Genomic DNA, 24,400 nt, shown 5'->3' with positions numbered 1-24,400 from the left:
TAACCCAGAACCAAAAGGACTTGCATGGTATGCACTCACTTATAAGCAGATATTAGCCATAAAGTACAGGATAACCACACACTAATCAACAGACTCAAAGAAGACAAATAACAGGGAGGGCCTAAGGGAAGATGGTTCGATCTTTCTCAGAAAGCAAAACAAAACATGTACCAGATGTTGATAGAAGGAAGGACCTGGTGGAGAGAGGGGATAGGGATAGGAGACCAGAGAGAGAAGGGCAATTGGCCTGGGGGTGGTGGTGGTGGTGGTGGCAATCTCTAGGATGCGCCAGAGACCTGGGATGGGAGAGGCCCAGGGTATATATGGGGTGACTCTTGCTGAGATTCCTAGCAATGGGGGGATGTGGATCTGGAAGTGGTCACTTCCTCTAGCCAGGCAGGACTCCCAGTGGAAGGATAGGACAGTAACCTACAAAACCTTCGACCCAAAATTTGTCTTGCCTAAGTGCAGAGACAAAGATAGAGCAGAGGTGGAGGGAATGGCCAACCAATGACTGTCCCAAATTGAGACCCATCCCATGGGCAAGAACCTGACACTATTGATACTGTTATGCTTACAGACAGGAACCTAGCATAACTGCTCCCACCCAGTAGTCAGTGGAAAGAGATGCAGAGACCCACAGGCAAACATTAACTAGAGCTCAAGGAGTCTTATGGAAGAGTTGGGAAAAGGATTGAGGGAGGGGAGAGGAGAGGGACTCCACAGGAAGAACAATTAACCTGGACCCTTGGGGGTTCTCAGAGTCTGAATCTCCAACCAAAGAGCAAGCACAGGCTAAACCTAGTACATATGTAACTTATGAGCAACTAGAGCAGGGGCTGTCTTTGAGTCTGCTACCTGTCTGCTTGTGGATCCCATTCCCCTAAATGGTCTGCCTTGGCTGGTCTCAGCGGGAGAGGATGCACTTAGTCCCACAGAGACTTGACTAGTGAGGGTCAGGCATTTGGGGGTGGCACTAACACTCTGAGGGGGCTCCCCCTTTGCAAAGGAGAAGGGGAAGGTAGAATGGGAGAAGAATCTGCATGAGGGAGTACTGGAGAGGGGGTCTGATATTGGAATGTAAAGTGAAGAGAAAATTAATTTAGTTTAAAAAAAGAAAAAAGGGGGGTTGGAGAGCACTGACTGCTCTTCCAGAAGACCTGAGTTCAATTCCCAGCAACCACATGGTGGCTCACAACCATCTGTAATGGGATCTGATGCCCTCTTCTGGTGTGTCTGAAGATAGCTACAGTGTACTTATATAAATAAAATAAATCTTTTAAAAAAAAAGAAAAAAGGGGGGAAAAAATGGAAGATCCCTAGAATAAGCTGGTTAGCTAGACTAGTCAGATTGGTAAGCTATGGTTCAAGTGAGAAGAGATCCTTGGCCCTCTCTGAATGAAGTGGACAGTGATCAAGGAAGACTCCAAAGGTTGACTTCAGGCTTCCATATACATATGCCCCCACATATACACATGCTACACATACAGACACAATGACAGCTACATTCAATAAATACAAAGCTATACTACCTCAGAGGCTCTATGACAGCTGCTACTGAAGGTACACATGGATTGACTCTATCTGACCAATTCACACTTCTATACAAATAAATTGTAAGAATTTAATATTAACCTTAATTTAATATTAACCTCTTGTGAATTCAGGTTTCCTTGTATTTAATTTGCTCAAGTGAGTTGGAAACGCTAAGCTATCAATAAAGTCTCATTCACAGGGCACCATGGAAAGGGTGTCTTCTAAATGTTGCTGTCTCTCTGGGCTCCAAAGGTAAATACCAGGCAGGCCAAGGTCATGCCTATCTTACCACAGCCCTGGCACACAGCCATAGTAACATAAGCCACCCAGAGTGGGAAGCTGCTCACACCCTTCATATACTGTGAGTGACAAAGAACACTGGAATCTTCCAGTGGGTAGGAGGTAATACAAAGAGTTCATCTAGAAACCTACCTACATCACAGACTCTGATTACCAACTCAATTTTTCTTCTTCTTTTTCTCCCCTCTGATTTTAGCATGTTGTCGTCTCCTTTTGATGAAAGGATAGACAGGTTAAAAAAAAAAAAAAAACCAAAAAACTCCAAGTTAACAAGTTAGACCACAGTAAAGGGATGAACTGGGAACAGATGTGAGTTTCTGCTTAATGAGGATTTTAAACCAATTGAGATTCAAACAGGTATTCAGTTTGGTGGGCTCAGGTCTTCTTTGTCAGAAAGACAGTACAAAGTTATCCTGTATCTGAATGTTCTAAGCATGGCACAATTAGTCTACGGAGAATAATTTTTCAATGACATCAGGGTTCGACAAACCCAGCAATTGACCTACCCAGCCTCCGACCACAATCCTCAGTCTTTTTATAGTCACAGGTAATTACCCCATGGAGAGATTACATCACTTTTGTCAAAGGGTTTGCAGCTGACAGGAAGATGCTTTGCGGATGTTTTGGGAACTATGTCCTCGTTTAGAAACGCATTGCTATGGCCCCCATTGTTTTCTAAGAATAGAACTGCCTTGGCAAACCCTGTACCTAAACTGGAACCAAACAACCAACAGCCATGTGGGTAAGAACACAGCTTCAGAGGGAAACATGGAACCTAGAGATGACTCCTATACCATTTTGATACAGGAAAGAACACAGTCTTAACTCACTAGCAGAACAAGTCTCTGAAGCTGGTCTTCACCCTTCAATCAGGAAACCTAAGAAATGGATCCAAGAACACCTACTATTAAGTACTGAGAGGCCAACATCAGCAAAGTCAGAACAGTCAGACTACACATAACTATCAGCCAGTCCCACCACTTGCAACGATGTGCCCAGCTAAGCTACCCAACACCCACCTCAGGTCCTTTCTCCACGAGGCACAGAAATGGTGCTCCTTATGCACATTTCCTATCTGCTACCCTACCATCCCCAGTGTGGTGGACAAGAGCTAACTCAGGTTCTCCTGAGATGGTAAGGTGAGCCAAAGGGGTCTGACAACACCTCTCTGATACGGTAGCGCTTAGGGCCAAAGCCACATCCTATCACAGAGAATCTGGTTCTCAACCACTTTTATCTTCAACAAAATGAAGTACTTTTCTTTCTCACTGTGCTGTGTAGAGATGCAGATGGCTGCCTTTCCCACTATCTCAAAATCGCATAGTGAACTGTGATGCTTAACATGGTCTTACGCATCATGGCAATAGGGGAGAGGGCGATCAGAAACAAAGAATACTGAGTTTGTCAGTAAACATCTTCTGGACAGAGAACGAAAAGCTTTTGATCTGAGTCAGCAGGCCGCCTCAACTGAGATCATCAAAATATGCAAACATGAGCTTTCTAGAAAACAAGTGGGATTCCTCAAGTAATCAATCCTTCCTCACCAGTCAAATTTAACACCTGCTCCAAATCTCTTAACCTGGACAAACAGTGACTCAGGGTCTTCAGTTCCGTGTTTTCGTGAGAGCAAAGGTGTTGTCTTCCAAGTCTCCTGTGCAGTGACTCAACCGTAGGTCACAGAACAACTCTGTTGTTATTTAGAAGTTACATCACGCCTTACATATGTCATGTGCCCTCCAATCATTTTTATTAGTCTATACAACACACCAACCTGACATCCTTAAAGATTGTTGTTCCTCTTTAATAGCAGTGGGAAGAGGTCAAGTGATTTGCCCAAGGTCATACATAATTCAAGTTTCTTCAGATCAAGCAGAGACAGAGCTGGGAGAGACTGTCCCACAGTGGGATCCTAGTTCCTCTCTAGTCCAAGAAAAACAATATGAGTAGCATACGCACAGTTTGTTGTTAATTCTGATCTTCCCATGAAGACCATGACTTGTGTTTCTATATGCTTCTGCATAACAAGATATGCTTCCTCTGTCATATCTAAAAAAGGACTCTCCAGTAATCTTCTCTGTTTAAAGAAAAAACCAAAGGAAAATTTGGCCTTTGGTTAATGCTTCTCTAATACTTTTTTGCTAGTATAATCCCAAATCCTGAGCTACAGCTGAGAGAGGCAAAATCAGATATGATAACACACATCTGTAATCCTAGCACTTGAGAAGTTGAAAAAGAGGGGTTGGGGATTTAGCTCAGCGGTAGAGCGCTTGCCTAACAAGCGCAAGGCCCTGGGTTTGGTCCCCAGCTCCGGGAAAAAAAAAAAAAAAAAGAGAAGTTGAAAAAGAAATATCACTAAATAGTTAAAGGTCAGCCTCAATATCCCTCAAAAAACAACCAAAACAAACAAACAAACACCCTGAAGAATGAAGATGGAAGAAAGGGCAGGCAGGCAGGATGGCTATGGAACTCAAACCCCAAACATAATGTAATTTTACCCTAGAACTCTCAAGTGACCCTTTACACTGGATTCTTTTCTTTCTAAGCTGAGATTATAGCCAAGACTCTATGTGATTTTATAATCACAGGCTAGGCTCACATAATGCCTCTAGGGAATGCATTATCTATGGTCCAATGGGATTATCACAGCCATGAATACGTATGACATATGAGCATGTCTACTGTCTACTAAGGTCCACTGGTGGCAAGGCTACAGATTTTTACAAACCCTCACTCTAAGATATCTCTGAAAAGGTTGTTCAGGAGCAGCTACAAAACCAGGTAAGAAATGGAGGTGGGGTCTGGAGCGGATGGCTTAGTAGGCTAAGATCACTTGCCATTCAAGCTGGAGGACCTGAGGACCGAGGTTAGAATCCCTAGCATCCACATAAAAAGCTTGTAAAACACGTGTCTATACTGTGGGTTAGAAATAAGGGGCTCCTGGGAGCTCACTGGCTAGCCAGGAAGCCAAAACAATGCTTCTAGTTCAGTGAGAGGCCCTGTCTCAAGGCAGTTCAGATGATAGAAGACACCAAATGTCTTATTCTGGCCTCCACACGCATGTTTGGGTATAGGAACTCACATTCACATGCATGCACACCTCCCAATACCCCCTTTCCTCCACACACATCACTCACTCACGAAGGGGAAGCAGGGGCTCTTCCTGAAAGGAACTGCCCTTCTTTAGCTTCACTGAATCTGAGTGTCTTGGTTTCCTGGTGCGCACTTGACACAGTGCTCATGGCAGTCACAGCCTTGCAGGTGTGCTCTGAGTTTTCAGGCTAAAGAGTAGTATCACCTTCCCCTAGAAGCTACTTCACAGAGAGAAAACACTGGCAGCAATGTTGGCACACTGGATCTTAGTAATGGTGAAGCCCCTTCTCCCTGTCTGCACTCTGCTCCCAGAGAGTACATATTTCATGAGGAATAAAAATGACTCGAATGTTAGGGTGGAAGGAAAGAGTCTTTGCAGTGAGGAAGGGAAAGAAAACAGCTTCAACTTTTCCATTCTAGTCTGAGCCCACATTATAAACAGATAGTTTTTCCACATTGAAGAATAATAATTCCTTTATCGAGCCAGTCTGAAACTTTGGGTGGAAAGTAGGGAAGGGGTTGGGTAGGTGGAAAATGGGTGGAAATGGAAGGAAGAAAGCATAGAGCAATAAAAAGGAAGGTGGAGAGGGTGAGATGGCTTAATGAGAATAAAGGGGCTAAAGACTTCCAATACTCTGCCAGCGACAATGCAGCTTAACATGCTAGGGCGGCTTCCCAGGAGAAATCCTGGGAGAGGCAGTTTGCAGTGGTTCCTAGGCACTAGTCCAGGTTCTGCTCCAGGACCTACCATTAGCTGTTAAGACCTCAGGCAAATGTACAACCTCTGAAATCTGGCTGAGCAGTTCACCCTTATTCTAGCTCTGACAGTTGTCTCATTCAAGCACATACCTACCAAGCAGCATTTGTTCTAGGCTAACTGTGGGGAATGGGGGCAGGGAATACAAAGCTTCTATAAAGAACCCAATCCTCTGTTTGTCTGTCTGACTCAGGGTCTCACTGTGCAGCCCAGGCTGGCCTTAAATTCATGGATAATCCTCCTGCCTAAATTTCCTAAATGCTGGGATTATAGGCAAAGAGCCAAATACTTTAGCCACTGGTTTTTACTATACCTATTAAACTTTTTGCCATTACAGCACAAAAGTAGCCGGAAACAATATATATTCAAGAATGAGCATACCATGTTCCACTCAAATCCAACTTATAGGCATTGAAATTTGAATTTCATGTAATTTTTACATGTTATAAAATATTACTTTTCTGCTTTTTTTTTTTTAGCATGTTAAAAATATGGTTAGCATGCAGGTCATACAAAGCAGGCAGCAAGCCAAGTGGTGGTACATATTTGTAATCCCAGCACTAAAGAGTTAGAGGAAGGAGGTCCTCAAACTCAAGACCAACCTGTCTTATAGCATTAAATCAAGTTTTCCAGGCTAGCTCTCGCTACATAGTGGGGGGTTAGCATGGAGCAGTTTGCTAGCTTCTGCTCTGAAGTTAAGAACAGTAAGCATGACAACTTTAACACTGTGTTTCTGTACCTATCACTTCTGGAGACCTTGTGTAGGCCAGTCTTGTTTTCCTTTTCCTACAAGCATGATCCCATTCATCAATGGTACCAGAGGTTGTACTGGGGTTCCTCGTGGCTAGGAGGGGAATCAGAAAAGAAGTATGCGCATAGTAGGGAAGGCTATAAGGGAACAACTGAGTCAATAACTGTTTCTCTCAACAGTTCAGAATAATGCAAAAAACGGATAAGCCCACCCTCCTATCAGAATGTATGGGTAAGAGGGTACGAGAAATGATAAGTAATAGAAGAGATAGCACTGAGTTGAGAAAGGCCTCGGCCATATATAATGTGCCTCATCACCACTAAAGTCCCACTCCAGGATAACTCTGCAATCCCGCTCCAGGGAACAAATCCAAGAAACCTGCCGTCCCGGTTGTTCTAAGGAACTCCGGCAAGGATTTCATTATTGTCAAACACCAATGTTCACACCAGGACTCACAGATACAGAGATGGTTCTGGCCTGCCATCCAGTGGTCTGCTCAGAACATCCAAGTATGTGTTTTTTGGAAGAAATGCCAGGTCTGGATTGCACAAAGTGAAGTGATTAGGGACTTTAGAGTACTGTCAATGCATCGAGAATCAACAAATTCAAAATGGCTCACTCCTGCATTCTCAGTCTCTCCTAGGAACATTCCAGCTTATCATCCTCAATAAAAAAGCTCTCAGAGTTATAAAAATACAGACTGAGGAACTAGAAATGACAGTCAAGGTTCTATAGTCAACTTCTTCACTTAACACATGAAGAAAATGAGCTATGGGACAGTTAGGTGGCTTTGCCCAGAATTATAATATATATACGTCAGTCACTAGGCCCTATTTTCACTAAGATACAGTATCTCAACTATGTACCTGGTCTGAGAAGAGGCATAGAAAAGCAAGGGGAAAAATGAGCAAACAACAAAAACAAAAGAGTGAACATCATTAAGTGTTTTACTATGTAACATTAATAATACCTTTACAACCCTCAGTGAGGTAGGTACTGTTATTAACCCACTCTGCAGCTGAGGAAACCAGAAACGCACAGTAGCAGTGATGTGCTCAGGGCCACAGGCAGTGATAGGAATGGGCTCTAAACCCAGGCAGTCTGACTCAGCTCATTTCCTCCCCTGTATATTGTGCCCTAGCCCCTGGGTTTTCTCTTGCTGAAGATGCCAACAGCTGGGGGGACAGACGATAAAGTAATCAGCAGCAGGTTCCCCATCTCGCTCTATCAGGCTTCAAAGAACTGGCTTCCTGCTGTACATACCACACTATAAAACAAAACAAAACCAACCAATCAAACAAAAAGCTCTTCCTGAACTGCCTAACAAAAAGCAAGACACAAGCTCCCGGAGAAACCCTGGTATAAAGTCTTCCCCTCCCAAACACAAATGGCAGATCTGACTTACCGGAGGCTAATCCGTCTCCCAGCAGACTGCAAAGGATCACCAGTTGAAGAAGCACTCCATGGCCGACGGAAGTCACAACAAACTCTGAGCTGCTCTTTGGTGCTATCCTGCCATGGCACATCTTTTATCCGTCCGAGGTTTTTACTTATTTGTTTTTTTTTTTTTTCTTTTTTTAAAGAACGACTTTAAAATCCAGAAGAATCCTAAAGCCAGCGAGGAGTAGCTTCACCTATAACAAACAAACAAATAAACAGAAAAGACTTAGTAAAGTGAAAAATTGAGCTGTAAGTCGGTTAGATGCAAACACTGCAAGGAAGCCACAATCACACACAAAGTTGGAAGAATTCTAGAGACTGAATCTTCACTGCCGAGAGGAGACAAGCACAGAAGCTCCTCGTGGGGAGCTGCCAAAGCTTGCCACCAGCTGTTGTCAGGATCTGATCTAGGAGGCAGACCCTTTCGAAAAGGGACAGGGGACGGTTCCAGCTCACCTGTACATCACCTGCTGGGCTGGCCAGGCCAGTGTCTCTTTCAGAAACTGGCTGCTCTGTCAGGACCACTGGCCTATGGGCTCCAGCAGAAAGCAGCTGTTGACACAGAGCTGCTCCGCCTATGTCACTTGGCCTCAAAGCAACTTCAGCTAACCAAAAGGAAAAACAGAGTGAGCACACGTCTTAAAGGAATAACTACACCGCCTAGAGAAGGAATGCAGCAGCAGGAGCCAAGGGCAAGGAGGCTAGCTTATCAGAGGCCTAGAAGCCCCTGAGGAGCTCTTTCAACAGCCCTGAATCTCAAACTATTCAAGGCTCAACCCACACACCTATGACTGGGGGGGGGGGGTAACGTTATAGGCTGTAGTTGCTAAATGGCCCTACCACCCATTCTGGTTCAGACTGACCTAGGAAGAATAGTAAGAAGTATCGTTTAAAAAAAAAAAAAAATAAAATCAAGCCCAGTGTGGTGGCACACATCTTTAATCTCAGTGTTCTGGAGGAAGAGTTGGGGAGATCTCTGTGAGTTCAAGGCCAACCTAGTCTATAAAGGAGTCACAGATCAACCAATACAGAGAGACCCTGTCTCAATCAAACAACAAACAAAACCAAGTAACAGTCAAGAATTTAAGGAGTATTTTCTTCTAAATGTCTGTAGAGAAGATGCTGGGTTGATAAAACATAAAGTGGGCCTATTTTACTCAGTTATTTACTACTTATTCATATATTTTAGCTTATAGAAGGTAATTAAAAATAACATACTTCCTTTTAAAAAATTTCCAGGGGTTGGGGATTTAGCTCAGCGGTAGAGCGCTTGCCTAGCAAGCACAAGGCCCTGGGTTTGGTCCCCAGCTCCAAAAAAAAGAAAAAAAAATTTTTCCATACACTCAATGTAAAGCTCTAACAGCACAGATCAGAGGGCCTCCCATCTACAATCCTAACAAAGGACTCCCTGAGTATTGGCCAAAGATGTTAACCAGACTTTAATATATGTCTGAAGCCTTGACTCAAACCCATGTCCTCCCTGCCCTGAGAAAACAAGAGGTAACAGGAGTTCTCTCAGTATAAATAGAGCAGTTATGAGACTCTTCAGTGAACATTAGTCAGAAACCAAGAACAGGGCTAGCCACTAACTAGTCTTCACCTCTTTTCCCCTGGCAATTGTGACAAAAGCATCTTTGGTCCTTGGCTTTTACTCACTTTAAACTGAGCCATTAAAGCTATGGACAGAGGGGTTCACAGGGAGGTCTGTATGTTTATGCATATGCAGGCTGTGTTCACATTCATACAAATCAGAGAGTGGGAACGCCTATATTGGAATATTTGTTCCTTGTAGCTCTTAGCTCAGTTTCCTCTCTGTGAAAGGTTTTAACTCAAGCAAAGTGTACAGCCTATTTAAGCCTATTCGTTGCTGCTACTGCTTTTCGACAAGATGCAAAAAGAGGTGGTGGTATTTAAAGTCAGAGGTTAAAGATGTTACAGGGTATGTCCAGTGCCCTAGCTGGCTAATGACAGATGAGCAATGAGCCTCGTGGTGCTACCACTTCAGTATATCCACACTAGATAACCCTATGAGGAGTTCTTCAGTCATCTCTTTAAGGCAACAGCTGAGAAACTTCAAGAATGCCGTCAGCATGTGCCATACCACAGCACATGCACAATACATAGTTAAGTGGTGAGTGGGTATATGTAAGGTAATGCCTTAGGTGTCCTGCACATGAGGATCAGGAGTTAAACAATACTACCCAGAGGAGCTGATGCTGGTCTGAGTCCTAAATGATGTGTGAGATATATTGGAGAGGGGGCTGTAGAGGAAGGAAGCAGGGAGGTTTTACCATATCAGGTGAATCGAGAGTGCTCCTGGCAAAGGTTAAAAGAAGGCTAGACCAAGGAGTTCAAAGTCTACTTGAAAATTAAGTAACACTGACAAGGGTATTAAGTAGGGAAGTTACAAAAGCACATTTTTAAAACAGTTATTGTTTTAAAGTTATATATATATGTTTTCTCTATGTATAGGTATATGCATATTGAATGCAGAGGTTGGAGGAAGAGTGTTAATCCTTTGGAACTGCAGGACCACAGTTGTGAGCTGCTAGATATGGCAGCTCCTGTCTTCTGGAAGAACAGTATCGCACTCTCAACCACTAATCCACCTCTCTGTCTCAGCACAGCAATTTTATTTTTTAAGACCACTCTGGAAGGAATTTTAAAGAATTTGTGTCAAGACAGATGATAATCTCAACATTTTTTATGTTATATATAATGCCTTTGGAAGGCAACTTAATAACACAGGTCCCGAAAAGTACTTATTCTCTGATATATATATATCTGTAGGACACCCAAGAACATTGTTTAGAAAAGGAAAACACTGAAAATTAAAAGCTAAATTAGTTATAGTACTTAAAAATACTGTTCAGTGCATCCTGCTGCCTCAACCCCCAAGGATTATAGGTGCATGCCATTATGCCCAGCCCATGCTTGGGTTTTTAAAAGGGTGTATGTTACACACACACTTATATACACCAAATTCCCTCAGGAATAATGCATAAGAAATATTGCCTTTAGAAAGGAGAACTGAATGGTTAAAAATCAAGAAGCAAAAAATACAAAAACAATTACTATATGCATTCTCTCAATCTTCTTGAGCTCTGTACTTTGTATGCATATTAACTTTTCAAAGAGATAAAATACAAATCAATTTAATGTAGCATGACTTTTGTGTCTATTTCTTCAACAAACTTCTAAGAATAGTCACTTTAAGGGGTCAGCCCTATGGTCATCTCCAGATGAGTCCTTTTCTGACACTTCCTACCATGCCTATTCCCAGGAGAACTGGCTACCTGGAACCCTTTACTACTTCGACTTGAACTGGCTAGTAAATCTATTTATCCACCTCACCTCAGTGGACTGAGTGTTCCTTGAAGGCGGAGACAGTATATCACTCATTTTGGAATTTTTAGCATAGCATAGGCCCTTGCATTTGACAGGAGACTGCCAAACTGTGGGAGGAGACAGAGAGTGGAGAGAAGGTGAAGGAGTACAAGCTCCCGATTGTTCTCTCTCACCAACTGCTGGCCTCTCTTATTGCTTAGGCAGCTACCTGAACCAAGAGGCCAATAAAACCTAGTACTTGATCAAATACAAAATGCAGAGTGGTGTGTGGATTTTACAAAATGGGAAAACAAACGTGTGTCATCAATGGAGTATTTATGTGAAGGATGAGCTAAGGTTACTGCTTCCAAATAACAAAGGAAAGGTAACTTGCAAGATCCCAGAATATCACCAGCTGCAAGAAATCCCAGCTAATTTGGACAAAAAGTCACAGTAATCAGATCTAAATAAGGAATTAACTGCTTTAAACACAGAATTTTAAAGTCTTCAGTTGGGTATGGTTCTATATACCTATTACCTCAGAACTCAAAACAGAAAGACAGAAATGCTATAACTTCAAGGTCAACCTGGGTTACGGTATTAGAGACCCTGTTTCAAACAACACCAAATTGGGAGAGGGGTATCACTTTCTTTAGTAGTCAGCCACACTCCAGTAAATAATCTCCCACCCATGTTCACACAAGCAACCTGAAGTCAGTGGGTCAGGACTGTACATATACATGTATACAAGCACGCGCGTACACGCGCGTACACACACGCACACGCACTTCCAGGCACTGTTAATATTGAGGGAAGTCAGGGGCAGGAACTCACACAAGGCAGAAAACTGGAAACTAGAGGTAATGCAGAGGCAATGGGGGAAATGCTGCTTATTGGCCTGCTCCGTGGCTTGCTCAGCCTGTTTCTTATATGACTCAGGGGTGGCACTGCACAAGTGAGCTAGTCATCCCACATCAATTAGCAGTCAAGAAAATGCACCACGGGCTTGCCCACAGGACAATCTGGTGAGGGCATTTTCTTAAGGTTCCCTCTTCCCAAAGAGAACTGGAATTTGAAATTACAGGCATGTACCATAGTGCTTCCTGCTTCATCCTCTACTTTTTAAAAAGATTTATTTTGATTATGTTTAATTACGTATACTTGTGTGTCTGTAAGAGGTATATGCACGCCCATGCAGGTCCCATGGAGGCCAGGGGCTTCAAAACCCTTGTAGTTTTAAGAGTTTTAGATAATTGTGAGCTATGTGATGTGGATGCTAGGATCAAACTTGAACTTGGGTCTTCTAGAAGAGCAGTAGGAGCTCAAACCACAGAATCATCTCCAGCCTTAGAGCCTCTATTTAAAAAACAAAACCCAAACCATACATGATTGAAAACAAGTAACTGGAACTAAGCCTCTGTTTTCTTCTTTTTTTTCCTTTCTTTTGTTTTTATTTTTCCAGATAGGGTTTCACTGCATAGCCCTGGCTGTCCTCAAACTCAGAGATTCTCCTGCCTCTGTTTCCCAAGTGAGTGCTGGGATTAAAGGCAAGCCATACCTCAATTTTCAAAGCGAGTATTCGTCCGCCCTCATAGAAATGTGACAATTGAAGTTCTAGGTGAGCAGGGGTGAGAGACAGCAAGGCTTTCTGGCTTCTATTTCCATTTCTAAGAATGACTCTCAGGTCTCATCTCATCCATAGAATTTTTCTTTAATGCTTTTATATTTCTCTTTGTGTAACCCAGGTCTCTTCAAGCAGAGTTTTTCCCTCCAAAACACAGGGCAAGAGAAGACATGGAAAGCCTACATTCACCGTTCTGGTTTTCTTTCTTAGGAACATAGCTGTTGTCCTCAAAGTAGGCAGTAGCAATAAGTTCCGTGAGCTATAGATCACAGATGGTCAGCCCCACAAAGACAAGGTGCTGGCCTTTCATGTTTGTGAACCAACACCAATAAACCTATGGCTGCACCTGCGTCCTGCCCATGTAAAGAGCACTCATTTCTGCCCCTACACTTCCATACTATCCCTAAGCTGTAACTCTAACCTTAGGGGAGTCACTTATCTCATCTCTACCTGTTTCCTCCTCTGTAAAGTGGGAGAGGGGTATCATTTACTTAACTATCTTTCTAGGTTCTGATGAAGCTCAGACGGTCCAAGAAGAAAAATGAGAAGAAATTCTGTTAACTAGACCTGGGGTTTCTGTGTAGTCTTCGCCAGAACCTGCAACTTGAGCCCACAGTTTATATGCTACTTGCTTACTGTTACTGTCCAGGTTCATGACACAACCGGCTAAGAAAGGTTAAAGGTGCCCAAGAGTTACCTTCAAAACTATCTCAATGCTTGAAAAGTAGCAACTGGTCGAGCAACAAGAACTAGCAGGCACCCTATTCACTAGGTAGATCAGGCACACATCACTTGGTCCACTTGCCCAGATGCCTCCACTCCTGTGGAGAAAGTCAGTCTTGCTGAAGTAGTGGGGCCATGCATGCCATGCTGAGCTTTCCTCTCTTGATTCAAAAGGGCCTGACCCAGAAGACCCTGATTCCCAGGTACTGGAATGTTAACTTCAGTCCACATACAATTTTTAGGATGAATTATTAGATAAACCATGAATCATGTATCCATTAATCAGGAAAGGGGATTGGGAAGAGAAAACCAATTTGAAACCTTTTCTTATCTCAGACTAATACAGAAGGGGGTGAGGGAGAGTAAGAGTGTAGAACAAGATACTGTACTCCTTTGAGCAACTATCTACACCAACCCTCACATTGCTACATGATGGGAAAGGACAAAGACCATTTTCTAAGTCTGAACAGAATGGAAACACCTGATTACACTTCAGAACATAGTAACAAGAAGCCCAAAGTTCCCAGAGGAGAATATCAAAAGGTGACTCCCCAGGCCCTTCCTTAACTCTTACCTTGAAGGGACTGCAGAATTTCCCCCTTCACTCCCATTCACCTTCGAACCATGAAGACCTCCTACTACCCCTATAAACAGTATGAGGTTTTGTAGGTGCCTTCCTTCTTCCTCCTGGAATTTCCAGGATTTTCCAGTCATCTACTTCTATTTCCTCTGAGTCAGTAACATTTCAGTGCTTCACCAGCCACAATTTCTTCTATTGGGATTTGAGGAACATTTGGCAGAACCTTACCTTACCCATTGCACTGCAGGGCAGAGCAAGGAAGCAGAAGGGAGGAGAGGGAGGGGAGAAAAGGAAGAGAGAGGAAGGGAAAGGGGAGAGAAGTGGGGGGAGTAGTAATCCAGGCTGTCGTTGAATTTGCAAGCAACCTCTCAAATGCTGGGACTATAGCTATGCTCCACCACTCCTAGGTAAAAATAACTTTTGTTGAAATTTAATCTGCTCCTAATTATAAAAATTACCCTCAGCTTTCCTCTTAAGCCACCTAAACGTTCCTGGAATGTGCCAGAGACTTTCTTGAATTGCTCTGATATTCCTTACAACCTGTGATGCTCCAGAAAAGCTGCTTTGCTGTTGATACACTCAGTGCATCACATTTCTCCCAGACCCAGGCAAGCAGGAATACCAGTGACACACTACCATATCCTCGCTCAGTCGCTCAGTCTTCTAGGACCTGGCCGCAGTTTTGACTACAGCAGGTACCTGGCCCGGGAGGAGACAGCTAAGCTAGGCCCAGCTTCAGCATTAGGCAGTGGTTCTGTCCTCAAGCAAGTCACCTAGTCTTCCCTGTGCTTAGTTAGGGATGGGCCTGGCTGGCTCCCAAGGCCCTTTCAGGTCTAAGGAATTCAAAGCCTTCTAGAAGTGACCCAAAAGTATTTCCTCTGAAAAACTCTACAGATGTTCTACTCTAACTAAAAGGAAGAGATGCTAAATCTCTCCCAGCAGCCCCTCCACCTCCATCTTCCGAACTCTAGCGTCTTTCCCCCACGCACTGCAGTAAGCTCAAGAGTCTACTTTCCATTTAGAGCGTAAGCACCCACCAGCACATTTGCTCAGCATCTAGCACATAGTGTTCCAAAAACAACAAACATCTAACAGAGAGAGAGAAAGAGAAAACAAAAAGCCAACCACTTCAACACAGCAGAACAATGTAGCACTGCAGGAGCCTAAGGAAGAGAGAGAAATGAAGGAGAAATGAGGAGGGGAAAACAAAGCAAAACTGACTCTGACAGAAAAATCGAGGAAGCGAAGAACTCATCCATAAATGTGTAATGTGTAGCCAGGAAGCCACTTTTTTAAGGCAGAGGCTTACCAGGGACTGATAGGCCGACCTACAATGAAAAACTTCACTTCCTATGCTTCTATTTCCTTACCAATGGAAGGGAAAAGCTTCACTAAGTATCTCCCAGAAACAGCACTGCAGACCAGGGCAGATCTCGGGTCCACTTGGACAGTATTAATTGGATGGTCGAGGGAAAGTATTTTTCAGTTCCCATCTGCAAACTGATGACACCGATCTTCTGGGACTATGTGAGGTGGAAAACACGAAGCATGAGCTATAGAATGGATCTGACACTGACTTCAGTTCATGACGGTGAGTGTTCTTTCTTCCATCAGGCTGTGGCTGATACCCAAAGGTTCTCTAAGGGCAGCCTGTGAATGTGGTTTAGAAACATCCGGAAATCAGGCTTAAAGCACAAGGTCAGTTCAGATTTAAAAAAAGCAAAACCCCAAAACAACTTGAGTTAAACAAGTAAACCTGGTTCGGTCCCCAGCACCGAAAAAAAAAACCAAAAAAAAAAAAAAAAAAAACAAGTAAACCTTCCTTTTTCAACCTTAAACAAGGCTCTTTCCAAATTCCAAAATATTTTTAAAGGCACTTACCTAAGCATATATGAAAAATTAAATACCCATTTGCCTGCTTGTAAAGAGTGCCCTGCTCTTTTGTTTGGGGATGGGGGGAGGGATTCACTCTATGTAACCCTGACTGGCCTGGATCTCTGTGTAGACCAAGCTGTCCTTGAACTCAAAAAGACTAAGCTGTCCCTGCCTCCTGAGGCAATTCTACCTTGAGACAACCAAGTATACCCCCTCCTGGGAGGCGGTAGAGACAGGTTTCCTCCACACGCTGCATCTACCACAGGTAATGACTACTTCACCAAGTCTACTTCTCTCCACAACCCAGAGTACTCAATAAATACTTGTTGAACTCAAAGGGATAAAAACCTCCCACAGATAGTTTGTGCAAGAAAGATGGCAAAGCAGCAACAGACATGAAGCATGAGGGGAGGGGCTGTATCAACTTCAAGTCTGAGGAAGGTTGCAAATGCTCACAGAAACAGTAGGGATTAGTTTCTAGGCTCCACAGATAGATCTTCTATGTCATTATACCCTCTACAGGATTCACAGCAGAGCTGAAAAGGCTCCGATACTTACTTTGCAAATAGAAATCCAAGAAAGTAATTTGTTCAGTCTGCACCCTCACACCTCTACATTTCCAGGAACCGATTATACTGCAGTTCAGGACAACTAGATGTCCTCTGTACAAGGTCTGGGTAATCACAGAGCTCAAATGTGGTGGTATCTTGCTCTCAAGGAACTCATAATAGGCTGTTTATTTACAGCATTCACAATGTTACTAGGACCTAAAAGAAACAAATATTTTACAGTGCTAGGAGAAAACAAAGGAGTTAAGAGCAAAGACTATGTACAGGCGGGATATGTATAAGCTATACCCTGAACTCAAGCACACACTGGTGATCACAATTCTAAAACAATCTTTTGCAGGCAGAAACTACTTATTTGCAGTGATAAAACAAAAACAAAACAAACAAAAACTCAGAAGACCAAGTCATTTTTTTTAGGATGAAGAGGGGAGCAATTCATTTTGTCTGTGTAGAATCACAGAATCCTTTTGTCTGGTAACAAGAAATAAATACATATCTATATATGTCACTGGGGAGGATATTTAGGAGCCATTTTAGTGTTCACAGTAGTTATGGCTGTGCAGGAAACACCTCCTCCATGTCAAAAATAGCAAACCCAAAGGAAAAGGCTGCTGCACTTGTGTTTACTTTTTACCATCTACGTGGATGGCTTTCCAAAGGTCCTCAAGTGGGATGATATAAACAGGTCTGTGTCACTTCCTGGTTCTCAGGCCTTCTGCTACATTCCCAGTCTGTCTGGGAAGGCTGCCTATTTAAAAATAAACCTTTAAAGCTCACAAAAAAACCCCCAAACTTAAACCATCCTTTCCTTTATTTCATCTATTTCACTGAAATTAAACAGGGTAGAGAGCAAGAAAAGAGAGAAAATAAGCACAGAGAAGGAATTTTGAGTTCAAAACAAAACAAAAACTGTGCTCAATGAAAAGTCAAAGTCAAGAGAAGTGGGCTCTGCTTCTGTATCACCTCTACCTGGAAAAACTGACCTTCAGCAAACAAAGACACTTGACTCCTCACAAGGGGGGCTCCTTCGGTCCTAATCCTGGCATAATTATCCAACATGTTTGAACCTCAGGCTCCTGGTCTCCTTACTTACTTCACCTCCATGGCTTTTCTGGCATATGCTGGCATATTATGAGTCATCAGAAATGGTAATTACTATTATCATTAATACCTATCCTTATTATTGTTATCATCATTTGAAAGAGAGGGTTGGGACAGATGAGCTCTATTTAGGAGCATCTCTGTTCCAAATTCCTTAATTCTTAGTTACTTTCTCTTCTTTTTCTTCCATTTTTCTTTTAAGAGTGCTAGACAAGAAAAGGGAGATTAATTAGGAAAGTCTAACAGTTAAACAAACATCCTCAGCCTCTATGTTAGAAACATGGGAACGGTCAACCCAGAAGGAAATCCACAAGTAGGTTAAAATGAAATAATGAGATATATCACTCTCCAAAATGGAAAGACTTGCATATTTTCTTTTTTTATTACACTCATAGCTTGTGACATATTCACCCACAATGCACTCCCATGAATGCCAAGGACAACATTCCCCTGGCAGAACCTGACTTCAGACACTTTACCTTTCACTACATGAAGGTCCCCAGCAGCCCTTTAAAAACCTAGCCTTTTAGAAACCCTAAAAGATAGATAGCAAGTAGTCAATCCCACTCACTTCTACTGATTAATCCTACCACCAAAGTTTTGTTGTGGTGGGGTTGCTTTCTCTCTCTCTCTCTCTCTCTCTCTCTCTCTCTCTCTCTCTCACACACACACACACACACACACACACACACACACACACACACATGCACGCACACACACACACACACACACACACTCCTCTTCTTGTGGTGGAGTTTCACTCATTTGGTATAGGTCCCACTAACACTGCATAAAATCTGGCCTGATGGTGCATACTAGTAATCTCAGCACTTAGGAGGAGGAGGTGAGGTCATCCTCACCTATACATCAAGTCCCAAGCCAACCTGAAACACATGGGACCCTATCCTTAAAATAACAACAACAACAACAACAATAAAGATTCCTTTGCTACCCCTATCTCCTAGTAGTTTTCACTCACAATTTTATGCCAGCTGAGAACCTCCAAACTCAAGAGTTATTAAAAGTGATGAGGGCACATTACTTTGCTCTTGCCTTTTTTCTTCTCTGTACAAAGCTGAAGAAAGGCAAGCTTGACTTACAACCTTCCGAGTAAGTAATTCAGCCCATACATATTGTTTGAAGATATCTCAGGAGGAAAAATGGAAAACAGGGTGATGACCCTAAAGACACAAAGGTGATAGAGGCTCATCATTTACATCTGAAAGAAATCCAAAGTTTCCAGAGGTTTTTATTTCTCTGGTTTTTCTTTCTGCAGTGCTATTTATATTACATGAAGATTCTCAAGGACCAGGGCAAAGGACAAAGCACTCACAGAGTAAACAAAAACTCAGCAAAGGCTCTCTAGCAGAGTGGTTATCGGACAGCATCTGGAACACAACTAAGACCTGGATAAAATGAGGCAAACATGCATCACAATAGAAGTCAGAGTTGGGGAGGGAGCCCTAGACCCATCCATACAATTATCCCTGAAAAAATAGGTTGCTGCTCACCCACACTGATTCAGACACTGCTTCCCTTGCTCAGGTCACTCACAGGCAGCAGATGGCCCTAGCCCTAGGCAGATGGCTGAATATGAACAGGACAAAACTAAGGCCCATCCCTTATTACAAGAGTGCCTGGGGGTTGGCACAGCTCAAAATCAACAGCATCTTCCAAGGTTTTCCAGCATCCACAGAGCTCATAAAGAGACTGGGTAAAGAGTTTAGAGTTAGGGAAAGATCTAGTACAACTCTCAAGGTGGTCAGCCACTCATTTACTGTGTATTTACCACAATACAAGTAGTGTACCAGCAACTAGGGAAACAGTGATGACAGAGGTGGTGACAAAAGACTATCTGCTCTCAGGAAGTTCTCTGAAATGTAAGGGCAAACAAGTAAACAGATGGCAGTACAGCAGGGAAGTGCTGAGTCCAGGGAAAAACAGCAGGGGAGGCCAGAGACACCCAGAATGCAGTGGTCCAAACTGACCCTAGTTTTATAGGTGTTAGCTAAACAGACATGAAAGAGGTAGAGAAAAACTCAGGGATGATTGCAAAAAGAAACAACTTAAGAGACAGAAGAGAATTGAGAACTACCCACCATTGCTCCTAGCATGAGACCCTAACCATTACTACCTAAAATGAACTGCAGGGCCATCTTATCATGACCTATCTATTCAATTTAATAGAAACTGTAACCTCAGCATGAGCTGCAACTTGCCCAGGGATACAGGCCTTGAGTGCCTAAACCAGATCTCTCTCTTGCTTAACAGTTTCCTCAGGTGTTTCCCAATCACAATCTGATATCAGCTACAGGCCTGCTTTCCCTGGGTTGGTATATTCTAAACAGCTCTGAGGCCTCTCTACCAAATACGGAATTCAGTAACAAGAGTTCCTTCAGGAGCGCCAGTATGGTATGAGAGCTCATGAGAAAATAGTAACAGGTACCTACCTACCTTCTCTACTGGAAAAAAAGCAGCAGGCATTTGCAACAGAACAAGAGAGGTTGTCTCTCTACAAATGCATCTCACACACACACACACACACACACACACACACACACACACACACACAAAATTTTAAAAATGGGACACCTTAGAAATGCAAGACTGAGGGCAATCTGTCAGTATAGAAAAGGATACGTGCAGGCAGGCTTAAGATTCTACAGCCTGTTTCCCAGGAGCCTACCTCCTTGTCTAGCTAGTCACATTAACTTAGCTATGAGAAGCAGTCACTATAGAGAAGTTACCCTTGGGGGTAGGCCATCAGTCTAGCAGACAAGCCTTCAATGTCAGGGCCCAACTGTCCTGTCACCTCAATCTCTACTCTCCACAGCAATTGCTCTGTGACCCCAGCTCTCAACCAGGCTGCCTACTCTGGATCAGAGTACAAGTAAGGTGGAAGAGAACATTTATTAACTTTTGGAGTTTAACTGTCTCTCTACAATCTAAACAGACAAGAAGTACAGTTGTTCAACTGCTAAAGCATAATTTCTCTTCTTCCAAGCAAAATTACATGCCAGTATCTATGCAGAGAGGGTGCTGGCAAGAAGGCTCAGTTGATAAAAAGAGGGAGCCTACTACTAAGCCTGACAACCTAAGTTTGATCCCTAGGACCTACATCACCACGTGGAAAGAACTTACTCAGAGTTGTCTTCTGACTTCCATGCACTCTACCCCCCCCCCACATAAACTAAATACTTTTTACTTTCCCATTCCGCCTGGCGATCCTCTACTCTAAGACCTTGAAGGAAAGGTAAGAAGAAGACGTCCTAACGATCAGACATCTTTGCAGCCTCCCCTACCCTCAGATTGGTCCTCTGACCACATACTCCAGTGCAATTGACAAATGATGGCTTTGAGGTCTGAGGATGCAGTTCAGTGGTACAACATTTATAATAATTAATAATGTATTATTATTTATATAGGAACACAGAGACATCATAAATATGGCTGTCTGATCTGGGCTTTTGGGGCCCAAACCAGCTGGGAACAGCCAAGGAACATAAGTGGCTTGCCAAAAGAACTGATTTATCCAAGGACTGAAAAGCCATGTCCAGGCCTTGTATCCACATCTACCATGAGAAAGCAGTGAGTGGAGGTGAGGGTGTTTATGTCTGTGTGAGATGACTCTATCCAGACTTCCTTCTCCCATTAAAAACTACCCTTTAGACCCCAAACTTCTAAAAGAGAAAAGCAATTCTGATTTCCAGAACTTTTTTCTGTGCTTCTTAAAACAAATGAATGTTCCCATAAGGAAAGATCAGCTAAGGTTTGGTAGAGAAGGATGACTATTTTAAGTTCCAGAGCCACTACACTTCTGTAAAAACTTCCTCTAAAGAGGCAAAACACCTATTCAAAACAGAAAACATTCTTCATGCAGATTACTTCTCTAAAGTACACCATTTTGGCAGACAAATGTCTCTGCTCTTCATGTCTACTTCTTCTTCTTTTTTTTTTGGAGCTGGGGACCGAACCCAGGACCTTGCGCTTGCTAGGGAAACGCTCTACCACTGAGCTAAATCCCCAACCCCTCTACTTCTTTTACACGATATTAAAACTCTCACACATAATGTGAGCTACGAATTTTCTTATTAGGAGCTTTAGAAATAACTAGTTTACTGTTGATCCTGGCCACACACACAGAGACACACCTGAATTTCAAATATTGAAGAAGAGATAGGAAGACTGTAGGTTGAGGCCAGTCTACATTATACAGTGAGTTCAATGGCATTCTGGACTACACAGTGATAACCTATGGGGGTTGAGGGGATACTCAAGGAGGGAAAGGCAAGCAGATCTCTGAGTCAGTAGCAAGCCTGCTCTATATACCAAGTTCTAGGACAACCAAAACCTCATAGTGAGACTCTGTCTCAAACAAACAAAAAACAGGAAGAAAAATAGATCCCCAAATTGATTTCTCAAAAAAGTTAACAATAGAACATATGAACCAGCTATTTCACTCCTAGGTATATACACAGAAAACTTTATACCACCATAGAGATATCTGCACCACCCCCTCATGGTTATTACTGCTTCATTCACTATAACAAAGAACTGAAAACAACTTAGTTGTCTATCAATAGATTAATGGACAATAAAAATCAGCTAAGCCCCATGCACATGTGTGCGTGAACACACACACAAACACACACACACACACACACACCAACTACTACTATTATTATTCAGCTCTTAAGAAAACGAAGTTAAAAATGCAGAAAAAGAAACTTAGAATATATAATATTAAGTGAAAAGAAAAAACTGTATGCTCTCTCTTATATGTGGAACTATAATATAACAATATGTATATGATACACACACGATAGACAAATGTACATGTGGGGAGCATAGTATAGTGTAAAAAGAGAAATAAAGTTGTTTTTCTAGGTCTAATCTGTCATGGATTTGGATGGTACATAAGTGCAAAACGTAAACTGTGAAGCTCTGCAGCTTCCCTTCTAAACCGTACACTAACTGTACAGAGATTCACTGATTACACAGACTTTGGATCTAGTTATTTTTGACATGTGATGTTTCTATTTATTTGCAAGTTTTTTATAATAAAGTTTATAAAAATTTTAAATTAAGAAAAGTAATTTTTACAAAGTAGTAGTACTACCTCACAACGTAATCAGGGTACCTGGTACTGTATGTAATCATCACTACTACTAAAGACCTATACTTCATCACAAAATGCTGCAATATCTAGGTAAATGCAAGTCATCATCTTTTTAGGCAGAATAAAACAGGAAAAGGCAACAGCATTTTTCAAAGACGCAAGCTTCTGAGAATCATTCACTAGCTTATCTGCTGTAACAGTAGTACAGCTGGTACCCGGGTGTACTCGCAAAAATAAAGATCTACAAAGGTAAAGAAGGGTTTGGAAAAAGTCTTCTTGTGAGAAAAAAAAGACAATAGTTTCATTTCCATGTAAACGACAATTCCCTGAGTTCTGTCTATGCAACTATACTTTCTACCTAAATTCAGCAAACTTGAATGTACCCAAGGAATTTATCTGGCTGAAGCTGGTCCTTGCTCACAGTTATTACCAAATGTTTCAGTTCTAGGCAGTTCAAAGGAGAAATAGGATGTGGGGGTGGAGATGGGTCAACAGGATGCTTAAAACTCTACTCCCAAGTCAGAAGTAGAAGGCACTACTTTTAATTTTATCCAAGATTTTATTAGTTGTTATAAAAACAAAACAAAACAAAACAAAACAAAACCCTAGCATAGGCCTTTGTATAACAAGTTCAAATGTCCAAGCTACCCGGAAATATGCAATTCAAATGTCAATAATACAAATAAGTAAGTCCTTAGCCTGACAGATCTGTTTATTGGTATTCCTACCTAGTTCCTTAAACTATAAACTTCCCTGTGCATCTTTCACACCTTCTATTGGGGTGACTCACCACAAAAAGAAACTGCATCAAACAGAGGTCCCTGCTCTTACCACCTCTCCTAGCAATCTTCTAGAATAAACATATTTTCTACCCAAACCTTTCAGCCTCTAGGAAAATCTCAAGGTGGGAAAAACTTCTAATACTGCGCCTGTTCTTGCTGGTTTCTCTTAGGTGTTGGTCCCCAATATTCTAAAAATTCCCAAATGGCACCCAGTCTCCAGATCCTTGTTCTACGCTCTGGGACCACCTGAAATTCTGTTAAGACCCACGTTCACTGTTTTACCATTTACTAAGAGTCTGCTCTAACTAGCTTGTAAAATGCACAGGACACACAGACCTCAAACCTACCAGAACTTTCAACAGAGTTAAGGCGACTGCAGATTCAGACAGCAAACAACCAAGGCAGGCGTATCTATTTTACTGTTCTGTGTGAGCGCAATAATGTTGAACTGTTAAAGTATGAAGGTGGGAATAAGCAACAACTACCTAAGGGTAATGAACAAAGCAATGAAAAAAAGAAGAGAAAAAATAAATTAATCTGAACCAAGATAATCAAAGAGGGCCTTCTAAAAGAAGTCAGGAGGCTGGACATAAAAGCTTTGTTTGACGGCTAACAAAGTCCAAAGAAGCAGTCGAGCACAATGGTAGACAGTTGTAATCCAGCTCTCAGGAGGCTGAGACAGGACGATCACATATTTGAGGCCAACCTGAGCTACATAATGATGCCACATCTTAAAAACAGTACTAACTCGGCCATCTTGGCACCTGTAGAGGCCTGCTGGGAACAGAACTTCTGGGGAAAAAAACGGCAAGACTGGAAGACTGTG

General features: G+C 42.4%; 1 protein-coding gene across 1 annotated transcript in view; it reads right to left on the bottom strand.

Moving 5' to 3' along the window:
- The window catches only part of Susd6 (sushi domain containing 6), a 61,068-nt gene extending 47,304 nt beyond the window's left edge, over window positions 1-13,764 (bottom strand). Inside the window, exons 1-2 of the mRNA XM_032908043.1 lie at window positions 13,523-13,764; window positions 7,840-8,068 (exon numbers count right to left, since the gene is read on the bottom strand). Coding sequence (XP_032763934.1) covers window positions 7,840-7,960 — 121 coding nt within the window. The 5' untranslated portion in view covers window positions 7,961-8,068; window positions 13,523-13,764. The remainder of the gene's footprint in view (window positions 1-7,839; window positions 8,069-13,522) is intronic.
- Window positions 13,765-24,400: the final 10,636 nt, after the last annotated feature.

Source organism: Rattus rattus, chromosome 7 (assembly GCF_011064425.1).
Source record: "Rattus rattus isolate New Zealand chromosome 7, Rrattus_CSIRO_v1, whole genome shotgun sequence".
Classification (NCBI taxonomy): Eukaryota; Metazoa; Chordata; class Mammalia; order Rodentia; family Muridae; genus Rattus; species Rattus rattus.
This window is presented reverse-complemented; position numbering and strand designations above follow the sequence as displayed.